The 22121-nt window shown below is 42.8% G+C and overlaps 1 protein-coding gene across 3 annotated transcripts in view; it reads left to right on the forward strand.

Annotated features, from left to right (window-relative positions):
* The first annotated feature begins 5874 nt into the window (after window positions 1–5874).
* Window positions 5875–22121, forward strand: part of ythdf3 (YTH N(6)-methyladenosine RNA binding protein 3) — a 57822-nt gene continuing 41575 nt past the window's right edge. Inside the window, exons 1-3 of one of the 3 annotated variants that reach the window (XM_038809475.1) lie at window positions 5875–6202; window positions 6458–6482; window positions 12362–12441. In XM_038809475.1, the coding sequence (XP_038665403.1) occupies window positions 6179–6202; window positions 6458–6482; window positions 12362–12441 (129 nt within the window). In that variant the 5' untranslated portion in view covers window positions 5875–6178. Of the gene's footprint in view, window positions 6203–6457; window positions 6483–12361; window positions 12442–22121 lie in introns of those variants that run through there. The other 2 variants (XM_038809476.1, XM_038809478.1) reach the window with 2 other exon arrangements.

Here is a 22121-nt window from a genome sequence, read left to right on the forward strand (position 1 = left end):
AGCAGGGGTTGGATTCTCTGTTTGCCGACACCAAAACTATGAAACGCAATTAGGCGGAGAATAGCTTCCGATGCCAAAATCGAGGTAGACAAATCGTGAACCTGGCGTCCTGGCTGCTGAGCGACAGAGTGGAGGAAGCAAATGGCGCGGAGTGACTGCCAGCTGCCGGACCGGACACCGGCCATGCTGGCTGTGGCAGGGCCCTGCCAGTGCTGGGGGAGGTGGGGACAGGCCTAGCAGCCGGAGTGCCTCCCCCCACGGGACTGAGGAAGTGCCTGGCACCGACTACCATCCTGCTGAACACCCACTGATCAACCACCCACCCCCGGCCCCTGGTTCTACACATGGCACCAGCCGTATGGGTGCGGCAACTCCCGCACCCCCTGCCCTCTCGGCACCAAACAGCCCGCCCGACCAGCAGCCACCCACCGGGGGACCACCCAGGGCCACACTCACGGCAGCCCCCCGTGAGGGCAGTGCAAGCCAACGGTGCCCCTGGCAGCAGGGGCAGGCACCAGGACTGGGGGCACCAGTGGATAACAGGCCCGGGGTGAGGACGAAGGGTGAGCGCATCCAAAATGGCCGCCCGCAAAGATCGATGGGAAATTGGCTAACACAGACAGGTGCAGCTTGCAAATATATAAGGGCTGCAGCCTGGACCTTGCAGAACCTAACACAGGGAAAAGGCCGTTGAAAATACATCCAGGGACAACGGGCTCCAGGTAGAAAGTAACAATATGTGGCAGACTCGGTTTCCTTATTTGGGAAGGCCTACATGCCTCGGACACTAATGGCGATGGCCGACTGGGACCCGCTCCGCCATTGAGGTGTCCACTACCAATTGGTTGGGATCAACCAGTGTGATCGAGCCCTAATCGATCTATTGGACATCTACCTGGGACCTCCCAAAAGCACGCAAAACCTGCAAGGGATAAAAGGTGCTGTGCAGCCCACCACCCGCTCAGTCAATTACCAACGACAACAACGGTGATACCTGCAGCAGCCAAGGAGGGGACCATCCACGCCATCCGCAGAGGGACCAGAGCCGGGGACACCGACAGCGACAGACATCCAGCACTGCCAGACTACGGATTCCAGATGAGGCCATATCTGTTCTGCATATGCCAATCACTTGCAAGTTAAGTTGTGTGTTTCTTGTGTGTTGGTTTAGACTCCAACCTGCATGCGTGTGTGATTGACTAATATGCTCCGTGTGTGTATTGAACTAGTATTATTGCATGCAGCATCTGTGGTCATTTGTTCATCGCATATACACAAGCTTCTCATCAGCCACGTGTTTGCCCATTTCACCAGTCTAGGTCTTCCTGAAGTTTGCTAATATCCTCATTACTTGTGGTAACCTGACTACAAGAAAGGTAGTCAAACACATTGTAAAAGTCTAATCTTTACTTCAGAAAATATTGAGGTAATAATAGTTTGGCTTCAGACACCAGCAGCAGCTAAACACCACTATACAAAAGCTTCTCATGTCTATACTGAGAATCCACACAAGCCTGTGCTCCCGATGATGTCACATGCACATGTGCACTTGTTGAAGACATTCACACACATAATCAAATAGGAAGATGCCTATTAAAACATGCTATAACATCACTATTTTTAGGATCTGTGTCATCTGAAAACTTTGAAATTATATTCCGTATACCCAAATCTAGATTGCTGCTAGATATCAAAAAGAGCAATATTGACTTCTGGGGGACACCACTGCACACTTTGCTGTAGCCTGTAAAATAACTGTTAACCATTATTTTTCTCTCAAAAATGTTTTAATTGCATGGATGTCTCTTTCTGCCTCACTGCTAAGCGATTATAGATACCGTGGGAAACTGGTAAGGTGCTGAAAGCCATAATTGATGGCACATTGAGTGAAGCATTCATTTGCAAATTGCAGACTGTTAGAATCCCTACAGTGTAGAAGGAGGCTGTTCGGCCCTTTGAGCCTGCACTGGCCCTTAGAAAGAGCACCCTATTTAAGCTCACGCTTCCACCCTATCCCCGTAAACCATTAACCACCTGGTTAAGAGGCCGTGGCTCACAATCAACTGAAGGAGCTAACAAGGACCGCTGTGGTGGTCGTGTGTAACTGCCTTACTTTGAGCCATCAGAAGAAATAAGCAACCATGATGAGGTAAGACCTGACAATAACTATGAACAAATTCATTCCCAACAGTTCCCACAGCCTGAAACGGAATTACGTGGGGATAAGAGTCAGTGTGCACATTTGGCATTTGAGATCATTTTTTCAATTGCCCTTGATATTCCCAGCCACCATACTGCAGACTGAGTCCACGCTCTGCACTTTGTAATCCCCAGACAGCCTTGGTCGATTTGTTGGGTGAATCTCCGGTTGAAAGGGGATGGAAATGTGCAACCGCTTGTTTTATACAATAGCTCATCGACCTGTGAAGTGTTTCTGCTGTTCAAAACAAATGTTCATGACGCTATCCACCTAACCCGCACATCTTTGGACTGTGGGAGGAAACTGGAGCATCCGGAGGAAACCTACGCAGACACGGGGATAACGTGCGGACTCCACACAGGCAGTGACCCAGCCGGGAATCAAACCTGGGACCCTGGAGCTGTGAAGCAACTGTGCTAATCACTATGTTACTGTGCTGCCCCAGTTCTTTTATTCTGGGTGGTCTCAAGCTTCCTGAGCATTGTTGGAGCTGCATTCATCCAAGCAAGTGGAGAATATTCCATCATATTTCTGACTTGTCTAGGGCAGCACGGTGGCCTAGTGGTTAGCATAACCGCCTCACGGCGCTGAGGTCCCAGGTTCGATCCCGGCTCTGGGTCACTGTCCGTGTGGAGTTTGCACATTCTCCCCGTGTCTGCGTGGGTTTCGCCCCCACAACCCAAAAATGTGCAGAGTAGGTGGATTGGCCACACTAAATTGCCCCTTAATAGAAAAAATAATTGGGTAATCTAAATTAAAAAAAAAAAAAAAATATTTCTGACTTGTGCCTTGTAGCTGGTGAATGAGTTTGAGGAAGTCGGTTAGTGATTTAATCTCTGCAGAATTCCTAGCCTCCGACCTGCTCTTAGAACATAGAACAGTACAGCACAGAACAGGCCATTCGGCCCTCGATGTTGTGCCGAGCAATGATCACCCTACTCAAACCCACTATCCACCCTATACCCGTAACCCAACAACCCCACCCCCCCTTAACCTTACTTTTTAGGACACTACGGGCAATTTAGCATGACCAATCCACCTAACCCGCACATCTTTGGACTGTGGGAGGAAACGGGAGCACCCGGAGGAAACCCACGCACACACGGGGAGGACTGAGTTTGCACATTCTTCTGACGTCTGCATGGGTCGCACTCCCACAACCCAAAGATGTGCAGGATAGGTGGATTGGCCATGCTAAATTGCCTCGTTAAAAATTGTAAACAGACGTCTGGTGGCAGCCATGAGCTGAGCAGTTGCACAAAAGGTGGCAAGGTGGCTCCTGCTTAACTTCTTTTTGAACCTTTTTTGACCCGGGGAAAAAGTAGAACCAACCAGCCCCCCCACACAAATCAATAATATGCCAGCAAGCCAACAAAAAAACAGGTTACAAGGGGAGCAAAGGCAGAAAGACCCCAACATCAGAGCAGAGGGAGCCATATGGCAACAAATCCAAACCATGGCAGACCCAGAGTTACCAATGCCACCCCAGTCAGCAACAGAGGCTGATGGAACTCAAAGCACAGGGAGGCCGTAAAGGAGGACCACAGTATTTATATGGCTGATTCAGTGCAGTTTCTGGTCAATGGAACCCCCAGGACATTGATAGTAGTAGATTCAGCTATGTTATGTCCTTGAATATCAAGAGTAGATGCTCAGATTTTCTCGAGTTGGAGATGGTCATTGCCTGGCACTTGTGAAGCGAGTTCAGCAACTTTTGATTTTTCTCCTGCACCCCAAACCCCCTTCTTAAAAATATTCCAGGAAGAGGTCTTACAGCACCAGGTTAAAGTCCAACAGGTTTGTTTCAAACCACTAGCTTTTGGAGCACTGCTCCTTCCTCAGGTGAATGAAGAGGTGGGTTCCAGAAACATATATATAGATAAAGTCAAAGATGCAAGATGATACTTTGAATGCGAGCCTTCGCAGGTCATTAAGTCTACAGGTCCAGACGGAGCAACTGGAGAGAGGGATAATCAGAGGTAAAAGAGGTGTGAATTGTCTCAAGCCAGGACAGTTGGTCGGATTTCGCAAGCCCAGGCCAGATGGTGTGGGGTGAATGTAATGCAACATAAATCCAAGGTCCTGGTTGAGGCCTTACTCACGTGTGCGGAACTTGGCTATAAGTTTTTGCTCGGCGAATCTGCGTTATTGCGCGCCCTGAAGGCCGCCTTGGAGAACACTTTCCCGAAGATCAGAGGCTGAATGCCTTGACTGCTGAAGTGTTCCCCGACTGGAAGGGAACATTCCTGCCTGGCGATTGTTATGCGATGTCCGTTCATCCGTTGTCACAGCATCTACATGGTCTCGCCAATGTACCACGCTTTGGGTCATCCTTTCCTGCAGCGTATGAGGTAGGCAACGTTGGCTGAGTCGCACGAGTATTTACCACGTACCTGGTGGGTGGTGTTCTCACGTGTAATGGTGGTACCCATGTCGATAATCTGGCATGTCTTGCAGAGATTGCCATGGCAGGGTTGTGTGGTGTTCTGAAGGCTGTGTACTTTGCTGCAAACAGTTGTCTATATATATGTTTCTGGATTAATTACTTGCAAAGACTCGCATTGGATATATATGTTTCTAGAACCCACCTCTGCATTCATCTGAGGGAGCAGTGCTCCGAAAGCTAGTGTTTGAAATAAACCTGTTGGACTTTAACCTGGTGTTGTAAGACTTCTTACTGTGCTCACCCCAGTCAAATGCCGCCATCTCATCTTAAAAACATTCTATACATGTATTGCCTCAATGCAAAACACCCTCCCCCTCCCACACCAGGCCATCTGCTTTTTGTTCTTAAAGATGCTACTTTCTGTTGCAGTTTGTATAGTTCTAATACATTCTCCATCCTTTCAGTTCTGACCAAGAGTCTACGGACTCGAAACGTGAACACTGTTTCTCTACTAATAGATGCTGGTAGGCCTGCGGTGCTTTCTTCCAGCTTCTTCTGTTCTCATTTCTTTTTTTTTCCCCTTACTCGACTCTCTATTCCTGAGGAGCTTTTTGTGAACCAATATCCATTAAAAGCTCACTGACTTCCACAGATACATAAGAAGTCTTACAACACCAGGTTAAAGTCCAACATGTTTGTTTCAAACACTAGCTTTCGGACAACTGCTCCTTCCTTTGGTGCTCTAGGGATCGGTGCTCCGAAAGCTAGTATTTGAAACAAACCTGTTGGACTTTAACCTGGTGTGACTTCTTACTGTGCTCACCCCAGTCCAACGCCGGCATCTCCACATCATGGCTTCCAGAGATACATTTCCCTACTTCCTGTAACACTATTCCACTCTCCCAGCTTCTCTTTTGAAATCTACTAGCTCTCCATTTTTCCAGTCCGGATGAAAGTTCATTGACTTTAAAGGATCACTTTGCTTTTCCTTTCCCCGGCTGAGGTCTGGTGTCCACGCCACCACTAGGTTGCGCACTGCATGCGCACGCGCAGATATGGGGTGTCGCAGTGAGAAGTCATTGGGTCTTCTTGTTCCAGCGTTTGTCTGCCAGGGGGTGGCAGTGTCCGAGACTCGGTCGGCCAGCGCTTTGTACTTGCTGGGGGCGGAGATGTCCTCCGCTTTCTGGCGCCCTCTTGCCTGGAGGACTTGCATTGCACCCGGCGTCGCCTCGCTCTCTTCCAATTTCTTCCCCTTTTCTTCAGTTGTCCTTCACGCAATGACGTCAGGTGCCGGAAGGTCAGAGGCTGCGAACGGAAGTGAGTGTTGGAGCTCTCCGCCATTGTGTATGAGAGCGAGCGAGAGAGAGAGATAGTCATCGCACCTTTACAGACACGTACACCCGTTGCCGCTTCAGCAAATACACAGGCCTCGGGAAAGCTGTCGACAAACAGGCAGCGGCGCCATTCTCTACCCTCCTTGGATTTACAGGCATTGCCTTAGGCCGCTGTTGGGTGCGCGGTTTAAACGGGAATCGGCCGAAGCCGGAGGCCGAGCCCCTGCCGCCGCCACCGCTGCTGCTCTTTAATGAAGAATGTCTGCTACCAGCGTGGATCAGGTAATAGACTGGCTGCCAGCTGGAGAGAGAGTGCTGAGTGCGGCGGCCGCCTGGCAGGCCCTGACTCTCTCTCTTTGACATTTCCTGTCGTTTGCAATGTTATAACAAGGTGTATTTTTTTTTAAAAGAGAAAACTTGTTAATATTTAATTCCGAATTTCCATAAGGTACTGACGGGTGTTTTCTTCTTTTTGTGTGTTTTTTGTTTCCTTTTCTTTTGTATTTTTGCTTTCTATTAAACACGATACTACATCAGAGACCGAAAGGCCAGGGAAGTAAAGGTGAGTTGGTCCGTTACTCAATCTGTTTGATTTCATACAGATCGAGTGCTTTGACTTTTTTTGTATCTTTTTATTTGCTTTGCTAGAGCGCGCTTAACTTGTTTTTCTTAACATCAGCACTTCTTATTTCTGAACTCATTAAATGAAACTTTGAAAACTTTTAACTGTTTTCTACACTTTGTCAAACTTAAGAGCTCTTTAGTATCCATACTGAAGACATGATTTATAACTTTTGGGACAATTTGCCCCACAGGGCAAATGAGCTTCCACGTTTTGCTTAACTGAAGCAAGTTTAAACTTACTTTGATTTTCTGTATATAAACCTAGTAACAACATAATTCGGCCTGAAATTCATGATGCTTTATTCCTATACATTCAATTGTTTGCACTTTAAGTCTTCACTCCTAATTACTTTGAGTTTTGTTTTTCCTTGTTTCAAAGGCTGAGTGATATTATAACATTCATAATATTGATTATTTCAACATTGATTTGGCATAATCTGCCAATGAGAGAAGCATGAAGCCTTGATTGTTTCTGAAAACAGTATAGTGTTTATTTGATTTCAGCATATGCACTTTACTAATTTGAACAAATTTAAGAGCTGCTTGATATATTTGGATCCATTTACAGTATTATATCTTTGAGGCACCCAGTCAAATTAAAAAAGTGTGGTTAAATACAAACACCTACAATAATGAATTTTAGGTACTCGCTTTGTAAATTTTTTGATTGAAATATTGATTATCTGAAGACTAACAAAATAGTTTTTCCTGCCTCAAGTCTGAAAATTGCTGACTTCGCTTCAATTCTTGATTACACTATATTGGGTTGTAAAAAAAAATTCTGTAGTTATTTTTTCTCTCTCAATCACCTAATTATCTGCATTCCCTGACATTAACCATAATTTGTTGTGGTAGAACATTCAATGGCATCTTCCATTAGCTAGCCTTGTATTTATAGGTTATTAATTTTTTTTGTTTGTCTACTTTCTGAAATTGCGTGCTGAGAATACTGCAGCAAGGGACATGGTATGCAGGACCTGAATAAGCAGGGCAAACAACTGTATCTGCAGAACCATTACCAATCAGATTGAAGTATTGTGAAATTAATTGTTCTCAGTCAGTAAATTAGTGAGTGAATTCATTGGCAATCAGGTACCGAAAAAATAAAGAAAAATTGGATTGAGAGAAAGGAAAAATTAAATAAATTACATTTGACATTTTAAAGTCTCCAGCAACAATTAAAATCTGAAGGATCGAGATTCTTCATTTATTGTGAATTTGTATAGCATGTTTAGTTTGTATCTACTATGTCAGTACAAAACTTTGCATCATTTAATATGTTGCAATGGTGAGACAGATGGCAAAATTCATTTTCACAGAAGTAATGGTGGTCTGGCACAAGTTATATAGCAATGTTTGGATAATTAGATTTAATCGCACATCTGCCTTGTTTAAAGTTGCTGTGCCATTTATGCATGAATGACCACAAGCACCATTAGCCTCACTATTCTACTTTGATGGAAAAATCAGAGCCATTCTGTTTGTAACTGAGAAAAAGTCCACAATGGAATTATTTTAGAATTGTAAAATGTTTGCAATTTCTCCAGGAAAATCCATTGCCCTCTCTGTGCCCACATTGTGCAATACCATGAATCCAGTGCTTTGACTGTTTACTCACTTTGTGCAATACAATGAAACCAGTGCTTTCACTGTGTGCCCACATTGTGCAATAAGGTAAATCCAGTGCTATGATTGTGCCCACATTGTGCAATAACATGAATCCAGTGCTTTGACTTTGCTCACATTGTGCATAACACAAATCCAGTGTGTTGACCGTGCCGCCATTGTGCAATGACATAAGTCCAGTTGTTTGATCGTGCCAACATTGTGCAATGACATGAATACAGTGTTTTGACTCTGCTCACTTGGTGCAATAACGTAAATCCTAGTGCTTTGATAGTGCCCACATTGTGCAATAAATGAGCTATGTATAAGAATTTAATAAACAAGCTATGTGTATAAGAATGTACCAAATTCTGACTTCACTTGCCATTTGCGCATATTTGCTGAACCTGATAATCGTAATGTGTATTCTTCACTGCTTGGGATCTTGAGATGGTAGAGCTGTTGACATTTTATAGTCCGATTTCTGACTGCTTTCGTGCCTGTTTTAAAGGTTCTTAAATTTACCACCAAATCTCCGTGGAAGTAACTTGTTTGATTGTTGGAGTGGCAGGGATGTGATATTGTTTGACTTGCCATATGGCCATTTTCACTAGTGTAGCAAAAGCAAAATCTGCACCTCAGACAATTTTTTTCTTACTGGCTGGGAGAAGATGGGAATTGTAGAAAAGAAAATAATAGCCTTTTGTGCTCTGCATTCTTAATTACTATTAACTAAACATTAGATTTCCTATTAAAATTATAATTACATTAATTGTCCCTCTTCTCCGACCTTAACTGCATTAATGGTTGATATCTACACAAATACTGATTAAGAACAGAATTAATTATTTGTCCAGCACAATGGAAATTGGCTGTTTGCCTATATGTATAAGATGGAAATAGTATGTTTTGTGCAGTGTTGTCCAGTGTGAAATTGCTGACTAGGTACAGGTATGTTTTAACCACATGCACTAATTTTAGTAGAAAGTGCCTTGCATACTTAAATTTGCATTGTTCAAGTGTACTTTACATGTACCTATTTACATTGCATACTTCTACTATTCAGTAAACCAGCAAATACTCTATAATCACATGGACATTTGCACACTTTTGTTTTATCATTTACCAACAAATTCAAAAAAGTTGAAGTAAATATAACTGCTGAGATTGTATGCCCAGCAATGGAATCTGTTGCTGTTTTTTAACATTTGCTGATTGAATAGAAGTACAATTAGGCTCAAATGGCTAGTGGCTCAAGTGAACTGGAAGAGTGTTATCCAATACATTTCCTGGCTCTAGAACTTCAAGCCTTACACTCAAACATTTGAGTGTCACTTCAAAGAGAAATAAGGCAGCTCGCTGAAAACCAAATGGTGGAAGTTTCTTCATTGACATCTGCATGAAATTTGGTATCAAAAACAGCTTAATTGATCTCTGAACCAATCCATTTTAAATTTTACAGTGTTTTGGAGCTCCGATTTGCACATTACTAGAACAATAATGCAATATGCTTTTATCTTCATAAAGTAATTTTTTGATTTGCCATAAGCAGATTATTAGGAATATAAAACTTGTACATACACTTCCTGTCTGTCATATTTAAGTGTCATACTCTCCAGTGCAAATTTCTGTTATCAATGGGATGAGAATAGGGCAGTGGCAGTCGTCTGAGGCACAGACAGCATCCGTCCTAAATTGACCAGTGTATGAACTCACCCAATGATTACTTAATTAGACATTGTAAACGCACCGATTGATAAATAATCACCTGCCTATTCTGTTATTCCTGTCCTTTTAACAATTCATTTGACTTTCAATTAGCATTGTCATATGGGACTGTTTAATTTTTAATAAAAACAATATATGGATCCATCATGTTCTTGCAGATGAATAAACAATCTTTTTAGAAAATGCTAATTGAGAGCACAGTGGGTAGCACTGTTGCTTTACAGCTCCAGGGCCCCAGGTTCGATTCTCGGCTTGGGTCACTGTCTGTGAGGAGTCTGCACGTTCTCCCTGTGTCTGCGTGGATTTCATCCGGGTGCTCTGGTTTCCTTCCACAAGTCTCGAAAGACGTGCTGTTAGGTAATTTGGACATTCTAAATTATCCCTCTGTACCCAAACAGGCGCTGTGGTGACGAGGGACTTTTCACAATAACTTCATTGCAGTGTTAATGTAAACCCACTTGTGACAATAAAGATTATTATATTATTATTGCTGGGCACTTCTGACCAGTAGCTGAAATTGACCACCACATTTGCCAAATTACTTGACTAATCAGCAGCTGAAAGTAAGTCATTGGCCCTTCAGATCTACTCTGCCATTCATCAATATTTTCTTTGAGTTGAGTCTACCTTGCAGCTGTATCCCATGTCCCCTAACTCCCTTAGTACCAAAAGATTTATTGATTTCTGTCTTGAATATATTCAACAATCGAGCATCCACAGCTCTCCGGGGTAGAGAAGTCCAAAAGTTCACGATCGTTTTAGTGAAGAAATTTCTCCTCATTTAGGTGCTAAATGATGACTCCCCTTATTCTGAGACTGTAATCTTGTTTTTTAACATTCCCTATCTAAAATGATAATTTTCTCAGATTCTAGCCTGTCACCCTCACCTCAAGAATTTTATGTTTCAACACATCATTTCTCATTCTTCTAAAGTCCAAGGACTGTAGATCTATTCTACCCAATCTCTCCTCATAGGACAATCCCTTTCATCTCGGGAACCAGTCTAGTAAACTTTCACCACACTCCCTCTTTGGCAAGCAGAGAACAAAACTGTATATGGTACTCTAGTTGTAGCCTCACTGGTGCCCTGTATAATTGTAATAATGCTTTTACTCTTAAATTCATTTTGTAACAAAAGCTAACATACCATTTTCCCTCCTAATTGTTTACTGTACCTACATGTTAACATTCTGTGATTTCATATACAAGGATACCCAGGTTTCTCCGAAAGCTAAAATTTCGCCAGTTCTGTCACCATTTTGAAAATATTTAAAAAATTTTCTGACTTCACGCTTGCCACATTCTTGTCCACTTTGAGACCCGGGTTTTGTGTTTACTTAACAATTAGACATTGTTATCTGAAGTGCGACACACCATGACTGTAGCAGAATAATACAATGATTACCACTTGGCATAAAATCCTGTCCTTTTATAAGGATTATTTTTAAATTGAACAATGCTTCAGGAGATCTAGTAGGTACCATTGCAAACAATCTCTCAATGCTTACTTTTTCAGAGTTTCACATTCCAATTCACTCAGTAATTGAACAAATTATTAAAATCGGACCTCTGGCTGTGTTTACTTGTGCAGTTAGACTTATTTTTGCCTTAACGTTGCACCTTAACCAGCAGAATAATATATTGTGCATCACATGTTATAATGGTTTTGTTGTGCATCATCCAATTTAGAGTTTTTTGAGGAATGATTTTACGCTTGTCATTTTTGGAGAGGTGATAGCTTAAATGTGTATTACTGACAGAAACAAAGAAAATAGGAGCAGGGGTAGGCTGTTTGGCTGTTTGAACCTGTTCCACCATTCATGGCTGATCACCTAGTCTTTTCCAGCCTCCCCACCCCTCCATATTCTTTTATCCTTTTCGCCCCAAGAGCTATATCTAACTTTTTGAAAACATAAAATGCTTTGGCCTCAATTATTTTCTGTGATAAAGTATTCCACGGACTCTTGGTGAAGAAATTTCTCCTCATCTCAGTCCTAAAATGGCCTACCCCATATTCTCAGACCCTGACCACTTGTTCTGGACTTCCTCAGCATCGGGAACATCCTTCCTGTTAGAATTCTATAGGTTTCTATGAGATCATTCAAGATTCTCTTATTTTGACATGATTGATGACCATTGACAAAATGTTGTCATGTAATTATCCTAGGTATCTTTTGAATCTGTATTAATTCTGCTAAATCATTCATAGTTATCTTTTGGGTAGTGTAATGCAAAAGAAAGACAATGATCTGCAGCTTACAGACTACATAATGTTCTAGTTCATTGTACTAGATATGTTCATGCAGCATGTTCTGAAACTACATGTTTATGAATTCATTGGCATTTCATGAGCTGCCAGTCCTTTTCATCGTTAACTCTGGTTATATCCTGTTACACTGTCCAATATAATGAACCTTAAGTTGGATTTTAAAGGTGACTACAATATTTGAAAAGCATTTTCTAATTGAATGTTTTTAATTACAGTTCAGAACGGTTCGATGCATCAAAAAGACACAGTGAACGATGATGATTTTGAACCTTATTTAACCAGCCAGACAAATCAGGTAAGTAACTTTTAATCTTCACCGAACATTGACTGGCATTATATATATTTTTCTAAAAATCTGAATCTATACACAATGGAAGAATTTTATTTCCATGATTTTTCATTGATAGGTTTGACTTGAGAAAGACTAATGTAATATTACGAAATGGAGAGCAGTAAAGTTATTCTTTGCAAGAAATAGTTCCTATGCTTAATGTAGTAAATAGTAACAGAAATCTATATTGTGTTCACTGTAATGACCAGGCTTGCTTGTTCTGCAAGATTTTGCCTTATGTTCTCATCAGTCTTTCTAGTGCAGGATGATTCAAGGGGAATTTGCTGAATTTTTATCGGCAAGTATCTTTAGTAACACAAAATAAGGTGTATGAAAGTTGCAGTAATGACTTTTGATGCTAGGGAAGAACCATTTAAGGCAAACAATGTGGAAACAGTTGTACTAGGTAAATAGCTTTTCTGAAACCAGTGTGGTTAGTGGCTCATCAGAGCTGCAGCTGGTAGCAGTATTAAACACTGCTGCATAAACTCTGCTGCCTAATGGTACCTTGAAGTTGCGTCTGTTGCTGTTGAAGTTGGAGGAAGCACGTCTGTAAGGTTGGCACTGTATTTTTAAGTACTTGTTATATCTGGCAATTAAATCACTCCAATACGAAGACATCTGGTAAGTTACTACTTGTGGATTTGGGAATAGATCAAAAGAAAGAAAATCCAAATTACAAATGACAATTTATGACTATAAACTGTTGTCTGTGCCCCAAAGATAAAAGGTCTTGGGTGAGATGCTGGATAACAGTCAGTGCCTGGAAAATCTCTTTTCAGGAAAGAAAAGAGGAACTGGGGAAAAGACTGACTAAAAAATAAATGGATTCTGTGCCTCAAGACCGAGGCTGAGAGCAACTTGGTTTATGTTCCTTTTTTTAAATTTTGCCAATTAAGGGGCAATTTAGCGTGGCCAATCCATCTACCCTTCAGATTTTTGGGTTGTGGGGGTGACTCCCACACAGACATTGGGAGAATGTGCAAATGCCACATCCGTGATCGAACCTGGGTTTTTGGCGCCGTGAGGCAGTTGTGCTGTGCCACCGTGCTGCCCCAACTTAGATAATTTTCAAATATTTTTTGCCTATCACATTCATGGAAAAATTTGCACTTTTGGGGCAATCTGATGACTTGAAAACACAAAAATAATTAATTGGATTATGAAGTACAGTGCCCAATATATCAGTTAAAAAAGCCAGCTAATTTACAATTAGCAAGGCTCTATATACAGAGATGAATGATCTGTTAATTTGTTTATGGCAGTGAATGTTGACCGGGTCGTCAGAGTTGACCTCTTCTCATAGTGACATGGAATTTTTCTGTCCACCCAATCTGCAGATGGGGTATATTTACATCTATTCAAGAGGTAATGCTTTGAACAATGCAGAATTTTCTCAGTACTGCACTGAAGTTCAATCAGACTATAAGCTACAGAACGTAGACCAGACAGCACAGTACAGGCGCTTCGGCCCACAATGTTTTGCCGACCATTTATCCTAATCTTAGATCCACGTAACCTACACCCCTTCAATTTACTGCTATCCATGTGTCTGTCCAAGAGTCGCTTAAATGTCCCTAATGACTCTGACTCCACCACCTCAGCTGGCAGTGCATTCCACGCACCCGCCACTCTGTGTAAAGAACCTACCTCTGACATCTCCCTTATAACTTCCTCCAATCACGTTAGATTGATGTCCCCTCATGACAACCATTTCCGACCTGCGGAAAAGTCTCTAACTATCAACTCTATTCATGCCTCTCATCACCTTGTACACCTCCATCAAGTCACCACTCTTCCTTCGCTCCAGTGAGAAAAGGCCCAGCTCCTTCAACCTTTCTTCATAAGACATGCCCTCCAGTCCAGGCAACATCCTGGTAAATCTCTGCACCATTTTCAAAGCATCCACATCCCTCCTACTGGGCACATTCTTCCAAATGTGGTCTAACCAGCATTTTATAAAGCTCCAGCAATACTTTGCGGCTCTTAAATTCAATCCCCCTGTTAATGAAAGCCAACACACCATACGCTTTCTTAACAACCCTATCAACCTGGGTGGCAACTTTTGAGGGATCTATGTACGTGGACCCCAAGATCTCTCTGTTCCTCCACACTTCCAAGAATCCTGCCTTTAACGCTGTATTCAAATTCAACCTTCCAAAATGAATCACTTCACGTTTATCTAGGTTGAACTCCATCTGCCACTTCTCAGCCCAGCTCTGCATCCTGTCAATGTCCTGTTGTAACCTGCAACAGTCCTCAACATGATCTACAACTCCCTCAACCTTCGTGCCATCGGCAAACTTACTAACCCACCCTTCCACTTCCTCATCCAAGTCATTTATAAAAACCACAAAGAGCAGAGGTCCCAGAACAGATCCTTGCGGGACACTACTGGTCACTGACCTCCAGGAGGAATACTTTCCATCCACTACCACTCCATCTTATTTTGGCCAGCCAATTCTGTATCCCATGCCCCCTAACTTTCTTTCGGCCAGCCAATTCTGTAGCCAGACAACCAAATTTCTGTGTATCCCATGCCCCCTAACATTTTGAATTAACCTACCATGGGGAACCTTATCAAATGCCCTGCTGAAATCCATATACACCGCATCCACTGCCCGACCTTCATCAGTGTGTCTCGTCACATCCTCAAAGAATTCAATGAGGCTTGTGAGGCATGACCTGCCCCTCACAAAGCTATGCTGACTATATTTAATCAAACTATGTTTTTCTAAACAATCATAAATCCTATCTCTCAGAATCCTCCCGTGGTTTTGCTCACCACAGACGCAAGACTGATGGGTCTGTAATTCCCAGGGATTTCCCTATTCCCTTCCTTGAATAGGGGACAACATATGCCTCCCTCCAATCACTTGATGTTCCTCAGCTCCTGTCTAATAGCATTATAATTTCCCCTTCCCCAATTAAATACCTTCCCATACTGTCTGTTCCTATCCCTCTCCATAATTATGGTAAAGGTCAAGGAGTTGTAGTCACTGTCCCCGAAATGCTCTCCCACCGAGACATCTGACACCAGCCTGGTTCGTCGCCAAGCATCAAATTCAATATGGCACCCCCCAAAGTCGACTTATCTACATATGGAGTCAGAAATCCTTCCTGTACACACCTGACAAAATCTGCTCCATCCAAACCATTTGCACTAAGGAGGTTCTAGTCCATATTAGGGAAGTTGAAGTCGCCCATGACAACTGTTACTTCTGCACCGTTCCAAGATCTGTTGCCCAATCTGTTCCTCCATCACTCTGTTGCTATTGGGTGGTCTATCGCAAACTCCCAATAGTGTGACTGCTCCTTTCTTGTTTCTGACTTCCACATATACTGACTCGGTAAACAAACCCTACTCAACTACCACCTTTTCTGCAGCTGTGATGCACTCTCTAATTATAGTGCCACTCCCCTCCTCTTTTACCTCCCTATTCTTAAAACATCTAAACCCTGGAATGTGTAACAACCATTCCTGCCCCTGTGAAATCCATGCCTCCATAATGGCCACAACATCGTAGTTCAAATACTGATCCATGCTCTTAAGTTCATCTCCCTTATTCCTGACACTCCTTGCATTGAAACACATACATTTTAACCCATCCACTGTGTAACTTTGCCCTATCAACTGTCTATCCTTCCTCAGTCACAGACTCTCTGCATACTATTTCTGCCTGTTCAACAGCTACTCTATCCTCTGATCCATAGCTCTGGTTCCCATCCCCCTGCCAAACTAGTTTAAACCCTCCCGAAGAGCACTAGCAAACCTCCCACCCAGGATATTGGTGCCCCTCCAGGTAAGGTGCAATCTGTCCTTCATGTACAGGTCTCACCTTCCCCAGAAGGTATCCCAATGATCCACATATCTGAAACCTTCCCTCCTGCTCCAGCCCTGCAGCCATGTGTTCAGCTGCACTCGCTCTGTTCCCTGTCTCACTTTTAGTGGCACCGGTAGCAATCCTGAGATTACTACTCTGCTCGTCCTGCTCTTTAGTTTCCAACCTAACTCCCTAAAATCATTCTTTACATCCCCAACAGGATCCAAAAAGGTATAGTTGCTTTGGAAGGGAACGGCCAGCAGGGATCCCTGCACTGTCTGCCCATTCCTTTTCCTTCCCTGACTGTAATCCAGCTCCTGCACCTTGGGTGTGGCGACCTCCCTGTAACTCCTCTCTATCACCCCCTATGTCTCCCGAATGATCCGAAGTTCATCCAGCTCCAGTTCCCTAACGCGGTGTCTGAGGAGCTGGGGTTGGGTGCACTTCCCGCAGGTGTAGTCAGTGGGGACATCAGTGGTGTCTCACCACTGACGTCCTGCAGGAGGACCATGCAACTGCCCTAGCCTCCATCCCCTCTGATCTGAATTCCCAAAGAGATTTAAAAGGAAAAAAAAATTGAACACCCATTTGGCCCTTAAACAAAATGTATATACTGCTGCTACTCTCTCAGGTGAACCCTCTAAAATTGGTGATTCTGCTAAATGATGCAAAGATAGCTTGCTGCTCCCAAAAACAAAACAAAACAGCTCTTACCTTACAGAATGTAGCTGCCATGTGAACCAACTGGAACTCCACCCTCCGACTCTGCTCCCAGTCAGCTGCACTCTCTGTAAGCTCCCCGCTCCCTTCATCCTCTTTGAGGAAATGTAGGAAAGGAGCACCTTGCTCCCTAACTTCCTCAGTCACCAAAATCTCACCATTGCACTCTAATGCACCCGAATTCAGCACTCCAATGCAAACAAAGTCAGCACTGTAAGATGGCTCACCTTTTACACTGACTCTAGCCTCTTAAAAACTGGTCTCATCCAATTAATTAACAAGCTGCAGCTGCAAGTAGAGCCTGAGTGAACTCTGTTTAAAGCTGGTTTGAAACTCACCGTCTTCTAACCCAAACAACAACTTTTAAGTTAATATTTACTAAATAAAAGAAAGACTAGAGTTTAGATAAAATGAACCCTTAATATCCCTATAGTTCTGCGGTCAAGCTTAAAACCGTTCCAGGCCTTGACTATACAAATCTAAAAAAGCAGTGTTATGTTAGAAGGGGCGATACTCAATACATTAACAGCTCTGATGCACATAAGAGAACTTGGGTAAAGCAATACATCAGTGCATTCGTCACAGCTTGGACTGTGCTATCTAATGACATTCGCCAATGGATCACAGGAGCATTTTCTTGTTAATGTCAAATCATTAAAAGGTTTTTGGGCATAAGTATTCTGAACTGTTACAACCTGTTCAGTTGCCAACTCCCAAATGGCCGTGAGTTTCTGATTGGCACACTGATGGTCAGAAGGTTGTTGGTTCAAGGCCCATAATAGACATTACATAACTTGAGCTTAAGTCACTGTCTCTAACTCAGATAGTTGTAACCGGTTTTGTAGCACTACCAGTTCTGATATCCTGGCATTTGTTTAAAAATAAAACTAGTCGCCTCAGTTGCTGTATGAGAGACCTTTTACCTAATGTATTTCACCATTTGTTGATAATCCTGCCACTCGTTAAAGTAGAATTAGTTATAAACCGGTTTGGGAGACGCCTGTAAGGTAAAGGATAAATGCAAGTTTGTTGCTTCTTCCCTCGCTCTGTATGCAGTGCTCACATTCATGCATACTCATTGGTTTGGCTGATTATTCCTGGGTTTTAATGTTTTATATTGGTGAGTGTGAAAGATGAGATTGTAATTAAAGGATCAAGGTGAATCATATTGGTACTGGAGAGTGAGAAACTTTCACTTTTTGTACTGTCTAGCATTGAGTGAGATGCAGCAGTTGGGAGTAAAATGAAGCTGGAAAGATGTACGTTTCTCTGCCACTCTGCAAACCAATTTGCTTCACTCCTTATTATATTTCATGATGAGCTCAGTGCTTTTGACACATGGAAGATTGTAGATACATCCAAATTGTAGCCCTGACAACTTGTGCAGCCGAGCTAGCTGGTTGCCTAGCTATGATACATTACAATTATAACATCTGGTATCTACCTGGCAGTGTAAAAAATATCCCAGTTATGTCCTTTCTACCAAGAAGTAAAACAAATGGAACTCCTCTTGTCTACGAGACCCAGCTTCCTTTTGGTCCCTTGACCCCATTGCCACTAAACTGCTGACCACCTAACTTCCCTTCCTCGTCCACACATTAATTGTCCACAGATACCACCTTTTTCTTTCAAATCTGCCACCATCCCCATCCTCAAAAGGTCATTTGACATTCCACTGTCTGTGACAATGATGGACTATACCTTCTTGTCCTTCTCGACCTGACTGCAGCCTTTGACACAGTTGACCATGCCAATCTTCACCAACACCTCTACCATCAGCTGGGTAAGATTGCACATTCCTGTTATCTATTCAGTTGTTATCTGCAGTGGCTTTATCTTTGTGCTTCTGCAATTATCTCTGGTGTCCTCCAAGGATTTGTCCATGGCACACTGGTTTCTTTCTCTTACCCCACCCTGCCCCCAGATATCTGGACATGCATCATCAATTTCCACATATACACTCAGCGACCTAGCAATATCTCACCATCACTTCTCATGACCCTACCACGACATGAAGAAGAGTCACATGGAGTCAAAACATTAGGATAAATCTGGTCCTGCCTGCTGTGGACAATGTGATCGACCATATAAAGGTTTGTTGACCTTGGGCGGGAATTTGGGGTTTTGGCAGGAATTTCGGGTTTCGGGGCAGACGTGACCAGAAAGCCGTGCCCATTACCTATTTCTGTCTCTGCAATTGCTATTGGAGTTGCTGATTCTTTCCTGCATTTTCTGTTTTTATTACTATCTCTAACTTGTCAGACTGTTTGTCAAGATTATCAACGTGGAATGAGCAAAAATCCCCCCCAACTTCGATATTGGAAAGATTGAAGTTCCTGAATTGTTTCCAGTCGCAAACTCCAATCCCTCCGCCCCTCTTTCTGGTCTGAGACTGAACCATATGATCACAAACAGTGTTACATTTAACCCTCAGATGAACTTCTGACTACATCAGTAATGACGCCTAATTCTGCCTTGCCTGACTCCACCCATGCCTAAAATGCTGCTGAATGAATGTATTTTTGTTATCTCTAGACAGGACCATTTTGATGCACTCATGACTAACTTCCCACCTTTTATCCTCTAAATCTGTTGATCCCAAATCTGTTGCCCATGGGCCGAATTGTACATTGCCTTGCCAGTAGTTTTGTAGGCAGGGTAGTCTGTATAATCTTTCCATTGACTTTCCCACCAGGTTCCCACCTATCCCAAACCACGCCACAATTTTACTTCAGGATCGGTATGGCCTGAACTGGCCAGCCCGCCCATCTTTGCCCCAGTTGAGGCCCTTAATTGGCCAATTATTGATCAATTAAAGACCATTTAATGACCACCCTCATTTTTCGTGCAAACAAAGAAGGTCAAAGGTGGGGGGGGGGGGGGTAGGTCTCCACCAGTGCCCCTCCAGAAGTTTGGTCTCTAAAGGTGCTCACTCCACAAACACCCCAACCCCATGTACCTCATCTCCCTACCATTCCTGAGACTCCCACAGTTAATTGGTCTTGGACTCCTGGGACTTAGAGACTCTTAACATTCAAAAAAATGCTCGGTGGTCTGTTGCTTTCTCCATGACAAATCCTCTACCAATTAGAGTCTACTTGCCAACCAATCAGCATTCTCTTCTCGTATAGTATGAAGTTGTTCTTTCCCTGACATTGGTATTCTTGTGATGGCCTGATGAGTGCAAAATGAAAAGTTTCAACAATATGTCTTTTCAGCAAAGTTCATTTTCATGTTGGGGTTGGGATGTATCTTCAGCAACCAAGGCCCTAAGCTCTATAATTCCCTTCCTAAACATCTTGTCTCTCTTTCCTTCTCTTAAAATACTCCTTAGAACCGTGCCTTTATGTCCTTGTGTGGCTTAATGTCACATTTTGTTTCATAACTCTTCTGAAGAACCTTGAGATGTTTTATTATATTAAAAACACCATACCTATGTAAACTGCTATAATTACTGTCTTAGCTGCCTCCTCCCGATCGTCAGCAAAGTGATTGAAAAAGTTGTCAACAGTGCTATCGAACAAAACCAATAATCTGCTCTTCGATGCTTAGTTTGGATTCTGCTAGGCATGAAGCTTTGAATATCATCTTGATCTTGATTCGGACATGGACACGAGCTTAATGCCTGAGGAGAAATTAGAGCAGCTGCCCTCAATACCAAACAGCTATGAGCTGAGTATTGTATAGGGAACAATGCCATTGATTTTTAAAAATAAATGTAGAGTATCCAATTCATTTTTTCCAATTAAGAGACAATTTAGTGTGGCGAAACCCACGCAAACATTGGGAGAATGTGCAAACTCCACACAGACAGTGACCCAGAGCCGAGATCGAACCTGGGACCTCGGCGCCGTGAGGCAGCTTTGCTAATCACTGTGCCACTGTGCTGCCCAACAATGCCATTTTTGAGTCAATGGGGAATGTTTCAATGGCTGCAAGCAGACCCGGTTGATGCACAGGAAGGTGGCCATGGTTCCTGGAACACAACTACCGCAGGTCCAGATTTATGGTACAAGAGTTCATCAAATAGGACCTGGACAAAGAGGTGGCGTGTGGCAGGTTGCATTTGCACTACTTTGCAGGTTGCATTTGCACTGTAAACCATCCCTACAAATAGAAAACCAAAACTTATTGGTCTGACGGTTCCACAATACCATAATTGCTGAGTTCCTCACCAGTAACATCTTGGGGATCACCATTAATCAGAAGCTTAATGGAAGCAGCCAGATCAATACAATGGCTACAAGTACAAGACAGAAGCTAGAAGGTTGTTTGCTTCTTGATTCCTCAATGCCAACCCATCATTTACCGGGCTGAATTCAAGAGTTGATGAAATGTTCACCACTTGCTTATATGGATGCAGTCAAGACAAACTCAACTGTATTATTTAACAAGACTGTTTGATGCCTCCGCCTCTATAATCAATATCCATTCCTTGCGTCAGAGGCTCATTGTGGCTGCAGTATGTGCTAGTAAATTGCAGTGCAGCAATTTGCTGATATTGCAACAAAGACCCCTAGCCCTGTCAACGGTACTATTGGGGGAAGAATAAAAGCAGTATTGTCATAAAGATACCATGACCTCCACATGCTATCCTTACTTAAAATCATAATGCTATTCCATCATCACTAGGTCCAAATCCTGCAGGCTCCACACCTGAGAATAAATATCAATTTAAATCAAATTTTGCTGTCCATTGATTTTTGAAGGATTGCGATGCATCTTTTTTTGTGTATTTTCATATTAACATTGCAAGCTTGGGTAAAATAAGGTGGTGTCTTGATCTAATGAGTAGCTTTACAATACCGATCAGATTAAGCCTCCAATCTTCTTTGCTAACTGATTTTAGGTGGAATTGTTTTTTTAGTTGAAAGTGGATCTGACTGTTAATTGCTATTCAACAATCCTTGCTATTCAACAATCCTTGCTGTGTGTATTGCAGATGCTGGGTAAAGTTAGATGGGCTTGGGTGTAATAAAAATAGGGTTCCCAACCTTCTAGAATTGGCTGGGAGTCTCCATGAATTGAGAATCATTTCCAGGATACTGTTGCAAATTATCCAGAAGAATAATCACAGGGAAGTGGTGTTCGAACTTTGGG

Source organism: Scyliorhinus canicula, chromosome 10 (genome assembly GCF_902713615.1).
Source record: "Scyliorhinus canicula chromosome 10, sScyCan1.1, whole genome shotgun sequence".
Classification (NCBI taxonomy): domain Eukaryota; kingdom Metazoa; phylum Chordata; class Chondrichthyes; order Carcharhiniformes; family Scyliorhinidae; genus Scyliorhinus; species Scyliorhinus canicula.